Genomic DNA, 13,012 nt, shown 5'->3' with positions numbered 1-13,012 from the left:
GAAACCAACTTGATATAAACTATTTTTTAAAAAATTAAAAAATAATAAAAAATTCAAAAAAATAAAAAATAAAAAATAAATATAACAATTGTTTATAAGGAAAAATAAACTAAAAAGGAAAGAAATATTATATAATCTCAACTGTCAACATTATCTTTTATGTCATTTTAGATTTTTAGTGCTCTTAGATGTACACCTGTGTACAAACATCACAAAAATATTTTACCTTCCTTTCTCATATCTCTTCTATAAAAAATTGAAATATAGCATATACAGAGAATTTATTACTGATTTTAATTTTTAATTAAAAAATGCTTAATGTTTATTTACTTTTGAGAGAGATACACACAGAGTGTGAGCTGAGGAGGGGTAGAGAGAGAGGGAGACATAGAATCTGAAGCAGGGTACAGGCTCTGAGCTGTCAGCCCAGAGCCCAATGCAGAGCTTAACCCACAGATGGTGAGATCATGACCTGAGCTGAAGTTGGACACTTAGCCAACTGAGCCACCCAGGTGCCCCTATGTTTTTATTTTTTAAAAAGTGTTAATTTATTCATTTTTAATAGAGATTCTGTAAGTCCAAGAGGAGCAGAGAGAGAGGGAGAGAGAGAATCACAAGCAGACTCAATTTTCAGTGCAGAGCCCAGTGTGGGGCTTAATCTCATGACTGTGAGATCAGGACTTGAGATGAAATCAAGAGTTGGACACCTAACTGACTGAGCCACCCAGGAACCCCACTAATTATTTTAAATATACAGTTTAATGGATATTTATAAAGTGAATACACCTGAGAAATCAGCACTCAAATCAAGATACAGGGCTTAATTAGGATGCAGGAAAATCTGTTTTTCCCTTTTAAGTTATGATTTCAAGAGTAATCACTATTCTGATTTCTAACCTCATTGATTAGTTGTTGTCTGTTTTTGAATTTCACATACATGGGCTCTTTTATGTCTGGCTTTATATTTTGCTCACTGTTATGTTTGTGATTTTTCTATGTGGTTACTTACATGTAGTTATAGTTCATTTCTATATGTCTTTCATTGTTTTGCTTTTTACATTTAGGTCTTTAATCTATATAAATATTATTTGGGAGGTACCTGGATAGCTCAGTTGGTTAAGCATCTGATCCTTGATTTGAACTCAGTTCATAATCTCTTGGTTCATGAGTTTGAACTTCACGTTGGGTCCTGTGCAGCGTAGAACTTTCTTGGGGATTTTCTCTTTCTCCCTCTCTCTCTGCTCCTCTCCTGCTAATGTTCACACATGTGCTCACTCTCTCTCTCAAAGTAAATAAATAAACATTAAAAATTAAATATTTTTGGTATTAAAGTTTGTAGTATGCTCAAATATTTGTTCCTATCTCTGAACCGTTAGCAAATAGTATAGAAAATCTGTACTAATTTACAAATGCATATTTTCCGTAAACTCACAGATATCCAGGCAAATTATAAACTCTCTATGTGTTCTTAATGATTTATCTGTCCACTTCTTTGAATATATAATAGAATTTCCATCTCTAACATTATTCCTTGACAAGACAAACTTCTTAACTTTAATGTTTTTCTTCATTTTTTAGTGTATTAGGCCCATCTGCAATTAATAGTTCTCATTTGATTTTGTCTGACACAATATCTATAAGCTTATTTTATCCATCTTCTTTATGTATAACTTTAATAAGACAAATCCATATACATTAGGTCTTGAAGGAAATAGTGACAAACTCTCCTGAGTCATGTTACTGTTATCCCACTCTATTATCCTCTAAGTAGGAAGTCAAGGTTTTTCACAGGTCCAGATATAATCTTATAGAAATCATGCCATTTTTCAGTACCTTTCCCATATCAGTTTATTGAGTGATGGTTATAAAGACAAGTACAACCTTTAGAAGCAGTTGGTTGATTATAGATCTACATTTATCTTCCATTCACTTAAACTTTGCCTAGTACAGCTGCTTCTATACTCCGGAATGAGCATCCCTTCCTATTCTTCTTTCTCAACACAGGTAGTTTTTGCTTGTTTCAACTTGGAACTTCAATGGTTCTATTCTTCCAGAAAGTACAGGTCTATTTTGTCTATTAGTATTTGCTTCCTAGGCTTTGACCTGCTGCATTTTGCCCATGACCAGTTTCTTTTTTTTCTCTTTGATATTTTTTCTATTTCTTCTTAACATTCTTTTTAAAAATTTTAAAAACATATTTATTTAAATTCAAGTTAGTTAACATACATTGTAGTATTGGTTTCAAGAGTAGAACCCAGTGATTCATCACTTACATATGACACCCAGTGATCATCCCAACAAATCCCCTCCTTAATGCCATCACCCATTTAGCTCATCTCCCCACCCATTTCCCCTCTAGTAACCCTCAGTTTATTCTCTGTATTTAAGAACCTCTTATGGTTTGCCTCCTTCTCTGCTTTTATCTTATTTTTCCTTTCCTTCCCTATGTTCATCTGTTTCTTAAGTTCCACATGAGTGAAATCATACATTTGTCTTTCTCTGAAGGACTTGTTTCATTTAGCATAATACACTGTATAGTTCTATCCACATTGTTTCAAATGGCAAGATTTCATTCTTTATGATCACCAAGTAGTATTCCATTGTGTGTATAAACACACACACACACACACACACACACACACAACACTTATTCTTTATCCATTCATCAGTTGGTGGACATTTGAGCTCTTTCCATACTTTCCTTTTTTTAAATTAAGTTTTAATTTTAATTCCAGTATAGTTAACATTCAGTATTATATTAGCTTCAGGTGTACAATATAGTGATTCAAGAATTCCATTCATTACTTATGTTCATCATAAGTACACTCTTTAATCTGCTTAATCTTTTTCATTTATCCACTCCACCTCCCCTCTCATTACAATCAGTTTATTCTCTATAGTTATGAATCTGTTTGCTCATGACTAGTTTTATTCACTTCTATTCATTTCCCTTGTTCAAGAGAGTTGGCAGCTCCCTCAAGCAATTCTGAAGATTTTCTTTCAAGTTGCTTTCTGTTTTATAGAAGTGTGTCCTTCCCAGGGAAATCAAGATCTGGAAGCAAAAATTAATAGTTGCATTATAATTTTTAGCCAAAAAAGACAATGTCTCTGAGGTTTATAATATATTCTCTATATCTGAGGAATTGGAGTAGAACTGAGCCAGAACTAAGAGGACCCATACCGTGAGATAAGTTTTAAAAGGAAAAAACAGGGGCGCCTGGGTGGCTTAGTCGGTTAAGCATCCGACTTTCGCTTAGGTCATGATCTCGCGGTTCGTGGGTTTGAGCCCCGCGTCGGGCTCTGTGCTGACTGCCAGCTCAGAGCCTGGAGCCTGTTTCAGTCTGTGACTCCCTCTCTCTCTGACCCTCCCCTGCTCACGCTGTCTCTCTCTCTCTCTCTCCCCTAGAAATAAATAAAAATATTAAAAAAAAAATAAAAGGAAGAAACAATATATAGTCTGAGAAGCCAGGGTAGCCATTATTCTCAAAGAGACAGTGGATTCTTCTAGCATTCTAGTAGTGTAATGTTTTAATATGGGTGCTGGTGACCTGGATCCATTAGTAGATCCAGGAGAAGTGGTGGAGGGGAAAGAAATAAATGAGAGTGGAAAAGTAAAAAATATATTGACTCCTTCATGTAATCATTTTAGCTGGCTAACTCCATCTTTTAGATATTCTCTACTCAGAGGAAGAAAGAAAATTTGGAAAATCTTACAGAATGAGATTGTTTAAGAAGTGGCTACAAGACTCAATTTAATCACAGAAAGGTAGTTGTCCTAGAGACTTCAGTAAGTGGAATGGATAGATCAGGTATATTGGTGTTTTCATGAAAGAATTTAACATTCATAAAATTTACTCTGTTTTTTTTCCTTCTATGGCCAATTGCAAATATGACTGGGTAGAGAAAATGTGATAGACATCAGTATGAAGTCCTAGTATCATTTTCAAGTCTCTTGAGATTTGACTACAATTACCCATTTATCTCATAAGAGAAGTAAATAAACCCTCTCCTTCCACCAAGAATGATGGTGTTTTGTCCATATCCCCACACTGGTGTTACTGTATAAATTAGGGACTCCTGGATCAAAGATGTCCAGGTCTCAAATCAATGACTATCTCTTCTCTAGGTCTGGGTTCTGGTCCTCGTGTTTTCATAGTGGGTCCAGAAGATACAGGAATAAGACTGACATGTACAGGCAAAGGGTGGTTTCCCCAGCCTGAGGTGCAATGGAAAGATGCAACGGGAGAGAAGATATCATCTCTCTCTGAAGTTGAGACCCAAGATGATGATGGATTGTTTCAAATAGAAGCATCCCTCATTGTAAGAGACAGTTCAAAGAGAGAAGTGTCCTGCTACATGAAGAACCCCTTCTTTGGACAAGAGCAGGTGGAAACCATTTCTATCCCAGGTCAGTGTTGCTCATTTGGGGGACAGGATAGGGTTAAAGAGGGGATATTTAGGAACTAGGATCGAATAAGATTGCTTGGGATATGTTTTTAATCAGGTCTTTGGGACCTCTGTATCAGAATCCTTTTTCCCTAGGACCTCTCCTTGGATGACAGCATTTGCTGGGACTTTTCTCATACTTGGGATATTTCTGGGTGCTGCTGTGTTTTGGGCCTGGAAAGAACGACAGGAAAAGAGGAGACAATGGGAAGCCCTGACAGAAAAAGAGAAAGAAAGTAAAACCAAAGGTAAAACTGTGAACCAGACCTGGTGGGATATGTGAATTTATGTGCTTGTTAGCAATCTATATGGATAGCATCTGTTGGAACATAGACACTGGAGCGTACTTAGTTTGAGTCTCAAGACCTCCAGTAAGACATGGAGCCTAAGATCTTCATGAGAAAAATATTATAAGAAAGCTCAATGGAGAGAGAAAATTCGTGGATATAAACATGGAGTTAGAAAAATGATCACAGTAATTCTCAATTAAGGTGAATTTCTTGATCTAGGTATATGGAAGTTGTGTTCAGGATCTGAGTTTAGGAAACATAGTCTGGACTTTTTTTCTATAAAATGTTTTGTTATTTTCTTTCCTTTTTAGAATTGCTTGAGAAAGAGCTTGGTAAGTTTTCCATTTTTCTTTGCTCAAGTAGAAGAAATAATGCCCTTACTCCATGCTGTGTACTTTGCATCTCACAAGCTGTTATTCCTTTTCAGCAAGAAGAAAGCAATTATATCAACAAAGTAAGTTATATAAGTGTTGTGGTTGGACTAGTCATTTCATATGTCTCTCTGTTCTGATCATCTCCTATTCACCTTGCTAGTGAGGAAGAGAACCCCAATCCTAATTTGGATAAAATGGTTAGACACATGACACCCAACACTGGACATATGAGCTTAACAGCAGTTTATTAATCACCTATACTCACACCCTGGGGGAGGAGGACACCACAAGTCATGCAGGACCACATAGGGGTTGCAATTGGGAACAGAGTGAACCGTCAGGGGCTGAGGGAAGCAGGCTTTTTAGTAACAACAAGATGAAGTGTTACTGGTCTCCATGGAAGTATATGATTGGCTTGTCTGAGTAACTTTTTAGGCTGATAGGAAGGTGAAGGAAGGCCATTAGGTTGAGGACCAGGTGAGGTTCAACTGGCTTGACTGATAGGAAAAGTAGTTCAACGTGGAGATTTTTCTGCTAGATGGAGGCATATGTGATGAAAGCAGAGGAGCTTATAGGCATTTAGAGCTCTGTGAGGTCCAAAGATGTCAAAACAGCACATGAAGTTTTAGGCTTTACAATACACTCTCACAATTCAAGTTTATCTTCTCCCAAAAGAATCAGAACCTCCTATTCTATCACAGATATGTTAGGGGAATGTGGAAAATGTGAGAAATAGAACAGAAGATTAAGGAAGACAAATACCCCAGAAAACTGTCATTGAGGTGATGAATACAGAAATATAGCACTATTGTAAATTTTCATATCTCATGTGGTTGTGGCAATTTAATTCTCTGGAATGAAGGTCCTATGGATGAGAAAATCTAATTCTTTTGTTTTATTTCAGACTGGAGAAAAGCAAAGTTATATGCTGGTGAGTAACAGAAGTCTTAGGACTTCAGGCACCCCAGGATTTCATGAGGCATTTCCAGGGAATTTTTCAAAGATATGCTATATTCTGGAAAACTGATTTTGAATATGGGAGTCCAGAAAAAATACAGGGGCTAAGGGTAAATAAAGCATCCCACTAGTTGAGAAGATACGTTCTTGATGTATTTTCCCATATGAGTTTTTTTTCTTTTTAGACTGGAGAAAAGAACAATTCGAAGCAGGTGAGTGACCTTATTATTTTGGCCTACACAATCTTTTCTATACAAATGAGAAACCCTTGCATTTATATAAATTCTCAATAAAACCTTGTTGGCTTTTAATTTCATGGCTTTCAGTTCAATCTCAATCTCATGTTGAAAAAGGAGCAGATTTCTTACTTTTCTGCTATCATTCATGCATTAAGCATTAATTTGTAGAACCCTTTATTCAGGACCAAATAAATAAAGCGTATCTGACCTCTGATTTCATGGAAAAGTGCATGTACAAGTTGTAATGAAAGTTATAAAAGAATAAGAGGTTTCCATGAGAAAACCTTGGTGGATAAAGGAATTTCCCCGAGGAACTAAATTTTAATCTAGGACTAAGTGATATAGTGGATTTACTCATGTGAATAACATTGCAAGAGAAGTTCAGTGAGAAGAAAGTCTATTACACCGGCCTGAGACAGGAAATAGCTGGTTGTATTTCAGTGTAAGTGGAAAACCATCTTAGAGTCTTTCCAAAATTATTAGCTGATTATCAGTTTCTAGTACATGTTGCTTTACTCTAAATATCCCTGCATCTACAAATGTTTCCTAGTTAATTTAATCATCCAAAAATTAAAGCACATTCTGGTATTCCCACATAAAATTCTTATGAGAAAAATTCTAAGTATTGAAGATATTTGATTTGAGAAGAAACAGATTAATTACTGCTGGTATTAGTACTATTGCTGCTATTACTACTGCTATTAGTGTTGCTGTAACTATTGGAAGCTAAAAAATTTACCAAATGTTCATCATGGGCAAGACCTAGTTCTTATTTCTCTACACATAGTCTTGTTTATTTCTCACAATAGTTCTATGCGGAGGTATCATAATTGTGTCCATCATTATGAGGATAAAGTGAAGCTGAGAGAAACAAAGTAATTTCAAGATCGCACTTACTAAAGACAGAGTGATTATCAAAATTCAGATCTTTCTGACTATAAAGCTTAGGATTTCAACCCTTAGAAATTTAATAAGAGTGCATGAAAAGTGAGTGACTTAATTATTACATAATAAATGATACGAAATAAAAATGATTCCAAAGAAGCTTAAATGAAAGTGGATACACTGTGATTGGAATATGACAGGGCCTAATTATTAAGAGCAAGCATTAAAGTGACAGACATTTGAGGGAAGATGGAGGGACTCCATCCTGAAGTACCTGAATCTGGGGATCTTCAGATTAGACAGACAGTCCTCTTGGCTACATGGTCTCAGCCCATCTGAAACAAATGGTTACTGAAGGTCATCCAGCGCTGGCTTTCTATGATATACACACACATCTTCTATCGATGGACACAAGATAGAGCATAAATTGTTTTACCTCTTCTTCTGTGGCTCTACCTCTTATTTTCCTTCATTATTTTTTCCTTCTATTTGCATCTTTCCTAAGACCAACCAGTATCCACTGTGGAATGACCTATTTTTCCCCTCTTCATCTGCAGTTGCTGTTATTCTGGATCCAAACAAAGCTCATCCCAACCTCATCCTATCTGAGAATAGAAAACAAGTTTCTTTAATGGAAAATACTCCTGAGAATTGTGATGCCTCAGTATACCAAGGACAAGGGGAATCCGAAACCATCTTCAGTGTTCTGGGCCAGAATTGCTTTACCACAGGGAGACATTACTGGGAGATAGAAGTCAATATAGGTACAGAAGTTGGACCTGAAACTCGATGGGCTGTGGGTGTTTGCTCAAATACAGTAAATAGAGATGGGTGGTTTGTAGAAAGTCCAGAGAAGGGCTTCTGGGTGATAACATACAACAAAGGAGTTCTCACCTCCCCAATAGAGTCTTTGTCACTGAGGCAACGTCCTCAAAGGATAGGAGTTTTCCTGGACTGTGAGGATGGGGATGTGTCCTTTTACAACATGGTTGATGGGTCCCACATCTATTCCTTTACTGGAATCACCTTCTCTGGGGCTGTCTGTCCTTATTTAAGCCTTCAGGGTGCTGGAACATCTGTGACCGTCTGCTCAGCTTCAGATTATACTGAAAATTATCCTGAGTCTTCTCCAAAGACTCATTTAAGGACTGATATGGATGTCCCCCAAGAAGCCAATTCTCTATTACCTCCATAAGAGGTGAAATGTCAGCACTTCTGCTGCCTCTGCTCAAGCTTCTTATAAGTATGTTCTCAAAGAAAGCTGTCCCAGGGTGCCTGGGTAGCTCAGTTGGTTAAGTACCCGACATCAGCTCAGGTCATGATCGCACAGTTCTTGACTTCAAGCCCTGCGTGGAGCTCTGTGCAGACGACTCAGAGCCTGAATCCTGCTTCAGATACTCTCTCTGCTCCTCCCCCACTCACACTCTGTCTCTCTCTCTCAAAAATAAGTAAACATTTAAAAAAAGAAAGAAAGAAAGTTGTCTCTGTGTGGAGAGGAGGTCAGCTTCACTAGGTATATTTTCACCTCCTTTCAAAGAGAGAGGCAGAAGAGAAATGGGACAACTACAGAATACCTGGGGGAGTTTCCTCTCACATTATTTTTGGAGAAATGCAGTGTCTGGACTTTCAATGAGTGACTATAAGCAACACCTTCAATTTAAACTTAAAATTTTTTTAATGTTTATTTGTTTGTTTGTTTGTTTTTTGGGAGGCCCACTCCACAGACAGACTGTGAGATCATGACCTCAGCTGAAGTCAGACACCTACTAACTGAGCCGCCCAGGGGCCCCATCAACTTAAACTTAAAAAAATATATATGTTTATTGGGTTGCCTGGGCGGCTCAATCGGTTAAGCGTCCAACTTCAGTTCAGATCATAGTCTCATAGTTTGTGGGTTTGAGCCCCGTGTCAGGCTCTGTGCTGACAGCCTGGAGCCTGGAGCCTGCTTTGTATTCTCTGTCTCCCTCTCTCTCTGCCGTTCTCCCACTAGCACACTATCTCTCAAAAATAAATAAGAATGTTAAAAAATTGTTTAAAAATGTTTATTTTGAGGGGGGAGGGGCAAAGAGAGAAGGGGAGAGAGAATCCCAAGCAGGTTCCATGCTATCAATACAGAGCCTGACATAGGGCTCAATCATGAGATTGATTGAACCGTGATAACCTGAGCCAAAATCAAGAGTCAGACATCCAACCAGCTGAGCCACCCAGACATCCCTTCAGTTTAAACTTTTGAGTAAAGTTCTTAAAATTGGAAAAGTAGAGCTTGGATAGCTATGAAATTACAAAAGTCCAGAATATCCATTAGAGAAACTACAGGATGGAAAAAAATAGTAATAAGCCACAAAGAAGGCTTTGGAGGTCCCTCCCGGGCTGGGCACAGATACCGATAGTGTCCAGCAACTCAGTGAGAATAATCTGCTTATGACTCAGCAATAGCACTACTAGGAATTTACCCAAGGGATACATACAGGAGTGCTAATACATAGGGGCATATGCACCCCAATATTTATAGCAGCACTTTCAACAATAGCCAAATTATGGAAAGAGGCTAAATGCCTATCAACTGATGAATGGATAAAGAAGATGTGGTTTATATATACAATGTAATATTACATTGCAATGAGAAAGAATGAAATCATGCCATTTGCAGCAACATAGATGGAACTGGGAGGTATTATGCTGAGTGAAATAAGTCAGTCAGAGAAGGACAGATATCGCATGTTTTCACTTATATGTGGATCTTGAGAAACTTAACAGAAGACCATGGGGGAAAGGAAGGTGGAAGATAGTTACAAACAGAGAGGGATGGAGGCAAACCACAAGAGACTCTTGAATACCAAGAACAAACTGAGTGTTGATGGGGCGGGGGTGGAGAAGAGGGGACAATGGGTGATGGGCATTGAGGAAGTCACTTGTTGGGATGAGCACTGGGTGCTATATGTAAGCCAACTTGACAATAAATTATATTGAAAAACACACACAGAAACAAAAACAAAAACGAAAAATAAAAGGCAGAGAGTTTAAGGAGAGTCTGGTGTGAGACATTGGAGGCATGGCTCTCCCACTTTCCGCTTCAGTTTTCGGTAGGACTTTTAATTTGACCCAAGGACACGTCTCAACTTGGAGAGTAATTGTGGCCTCAACAGCACCTCAAATTTGCTATGGCTTTGCAGTGCAGCAGCAAGTATATTTAACATATGACGGATACAAATTTTATCCAAAATAATAAAATAAAGATTCTTGCATTCTCTCTCCACTCACAAACACACCAATTATTATTCTAAAGTTAACCCATTACTTGTGCTGCTAATATTTGACTAATACATAAGTGGAAACGTCGATCCAAAAGACTGAAACTGAACATTCACCCCCCCCCAAAAAAATAAAATGAGTAACAATGTTTATGGCATATAATTTACTTCAACATATTTAGGAAAAGAAAGGGAAAGAGCAAAGCTGGGTGCCAAAACATATTCAGTAAGGGTCATGTTTATACAGAGTGTAGAGGAACGTCAGGAAAAGCTCTATTGGATTCACATGTGCTTCTGGGGCATCAGATCCCTTCATGGCTCATCTAAGAATGGGGACGAGTCCCTGTCATTCCTGTCATTCCAGTTTCAGAAGCTCCATGTCAAAGTGGACAGTAGCATTTGATGGGATGATGCCTGCGTTCCCAGTGGCTTCACACCATAGATGTAGCTTGGGGACAAAGTTTGGCTCTCTAACTCACAGTCACCTGGGCAACCTTTTTTCCCCAACCTCAGATCACCTCCTGCTTGCCTACCATAAATGTAAACGTTTCTATCCTGGAAAGAATAAAATTTCTTCCCATCTTCATGTATCGTTGGGTAGTACACCACATAGGTCTGACCATGCTTGGGCAAGGTTCATCCGCTCTGGGGTAGATGGTCTCCACCTGCACTCCCATGGCTGCAGCAGAGGCTGGGCAGGCAGGCAGACACACTGCGGACCTGGGGGCAGCTCCCTGGCTCACAGATGTTGTTTTCACTATTGTTGCTATTGTTTTAAGTAAGCTCTACTGAAGTCAGGACTCTGAGATCAAGAGTCACATGCTTCACCACTGAGCCAGCCAGGTGTCCCTATTCCTCCACTCATTTTAATGAGTTTTGTCCTTAGAGATTGAGGAACATATGATAGAGGTGGGCAATGAAAGAATATATGAAGGCTGATGTTCTGCTGGGATCACAGTTGTAGAAATGTGAGGGATAACATCATTCACATATCCTTATCTCTGCTGTGAGTAAATCAACAAGCAATGAAGGGTCTCCAAGTTCCTGACAAAGTAGTAATCTTGAATTAGCCATTTGACTCCATCAGTTAATTATTTATTGCTGGACTACTCTGGCAATCCCATTCTGAGTAGAGTCTAGAAGGGAATGATAAGACATTCAGAAAACAAAGAGAGAATTACTAGAATAAAAAAATATTTTAGGGCAGGAATTAGGCCTTACTAAGCATTTTATGTCTACAGCTGACCACAGTGCATTCTACAGATAAAATATTTTATAAATATCTTATTTATGAATCTATTCCTCTATTTCATAAATATTTATTGATCAACTAACATATGTCACTTTTTGTGAGGATACACACACACACACACACACACACACACACACACACAATATCACTGCCTTAATGGAGCTTAAAGTCTACTGGCAATGAGGAAAAAGTCCTGCAGAAGAGTTAACAAATTTAGTCTCTGGTTTCCTCCTGTCCTTTCCTCTAAATTGAGATCCATCCAATCTGTACGTCTCCTCTGAGAGTCACCTATGCTCTGCATGACTACAACCAGCTATCTATGCATCAGGAATGACAGGGAACTGGGTCCTTGATGGTAGTCCAGTTACTCATCCATCAGTCACAATGATGGCTCAGTGATTGGGGTGTCTTAAGCCACCAGTCATTCTCCTTTCCCATGGTTTCTCTAACTTGCATTGGAACTGAGAAAGTAAATTAATCCCCAATTTGGGGAACTAAAGAAAAACATGTTTTTAATACAAAGTGAAGGGATGTGACTGATAAAAAACACATTTTCTTGAGACTTTCCTAGGGAAAACCTATATGTGTATATATTGGGTTGGCACAAGTACATAAAACTAGCAAGCAAAAGGTTAGACTGGTCAGGAAGGATGACAAAAATAAACAAATAAATAAATAAATGGATAGTTAACTTTTAGACTTTATTAAATAAAATGTTTTAATTACATTAAATCAGAATGGAGTAATCTTAAAAATATTTTAAGGCAAAACTAGCATATCTACTAATAAATTTGTCTTCAAAGTATAAAGTGTATATAAGGGTATATTAATGTACCCAAAATGGTGAATCATTTGTCAAACCCCATGGAATATACAACACAGAAAGTGAACCCTAATGTGAACCTACCTATGGACTGGTATATGCTACAACATGCATGAGCCTTAAAAACACTATGTTAATTTTTAAAAATCCAGACACTAAAAACAAAATCCATATATTTTACAATTCTATTTACATGAAATATTTAGTATAGGCAAATTCATAGGGACAGAAAGTAGATTAGTGGTTTCCAAAGACTGGGGAGAGGAGAAAATGAGTAGTGAAGCTTAATGGTTATGGAGTTTTCTTCTGGAGCAATATTCTGGAACTGGATGCCAAAGATGGTTGCACAAAATTGTGAAGGTGTAAACACCACTAAATTGTATACTTTGAAATGGCTAAAAGGATGAGTTTTATGTTACGTGTATTTCACAATTGAAACATTTTAAACTAAGTAAAATAAATGTGTAAATACCAGTGGGAGAATAATACATAGTT

General features: G+C 37.7%; 1 protein-coding gene and 1 pseudogene across 1 annotated transcript in view; one reads left to right on the top strand and one right to left on the bottom strand.

Annotated features, from left to right (window-relative positions):
• The window catches only part of LOC120238157 (butyrophilin subfamily 1 member A1-like), a 27,696-nt gene extending 19,310 nt beyond the window's left edge, over positions 1–8,386 (top strand). Inside the window, exons 2-8 of the mRNA XM_039241765.1 lie at positions 4,127–4,408; positions 4,527–4,694; positions 5,048–5,068; positions 5,164–5,190; positions 6,015–6,041; positions 6,253–6,279; positions 7,749–8,386. Of these exons, the coding sequence (XP_039097696.1) occupies positions 4,127–4,408; positions 4,527–4,694; positions 5,048–5,068; positions 5,164–5,190; positions 6,015–6,041; positions 6,253–6,279; positions 7,749–8,386 (1,190 nt within the window). The remainder of the gene's footprint in view (positions 1–4,126; positions 4,409–4,526; positions 4,695–5,047; positions 5,069–5,163; positions 5,191–6,014; positions 6,042–6,252; positions 6,280–7,748) is intronic.
• Positions 8,387–10,797: 2,411 nt separating this feature from the next.
• Positions 10,798–11,119, bottom strand: LOC120238150 (annotated as a pseudogene).
• Positions 11,120–13,012: the final 1,893 nt, after the last annotated feature.

The sequence above is a fragment of the Hyaena hyaena genome, unplaced genomic scaffold, assembly GCF_003009895.1.
Source record: "Hyaena hyaena isolate Hyena2069 unplaced genomic scaffold, ASM300989v1 scaffold_202, whole genome shotgun sequence".
In the NCBI taxonomy this organism is placed as follows: domain Eukaryota; kingdom Metazoa; phylum Chordata; class Mammalia; order Carnivora; family Hyaenidae; genus Hyaena; species Hyaena hyaena.
This window is presented reverse-complemented; position numbering and strand designations above follow the sequence as displayed.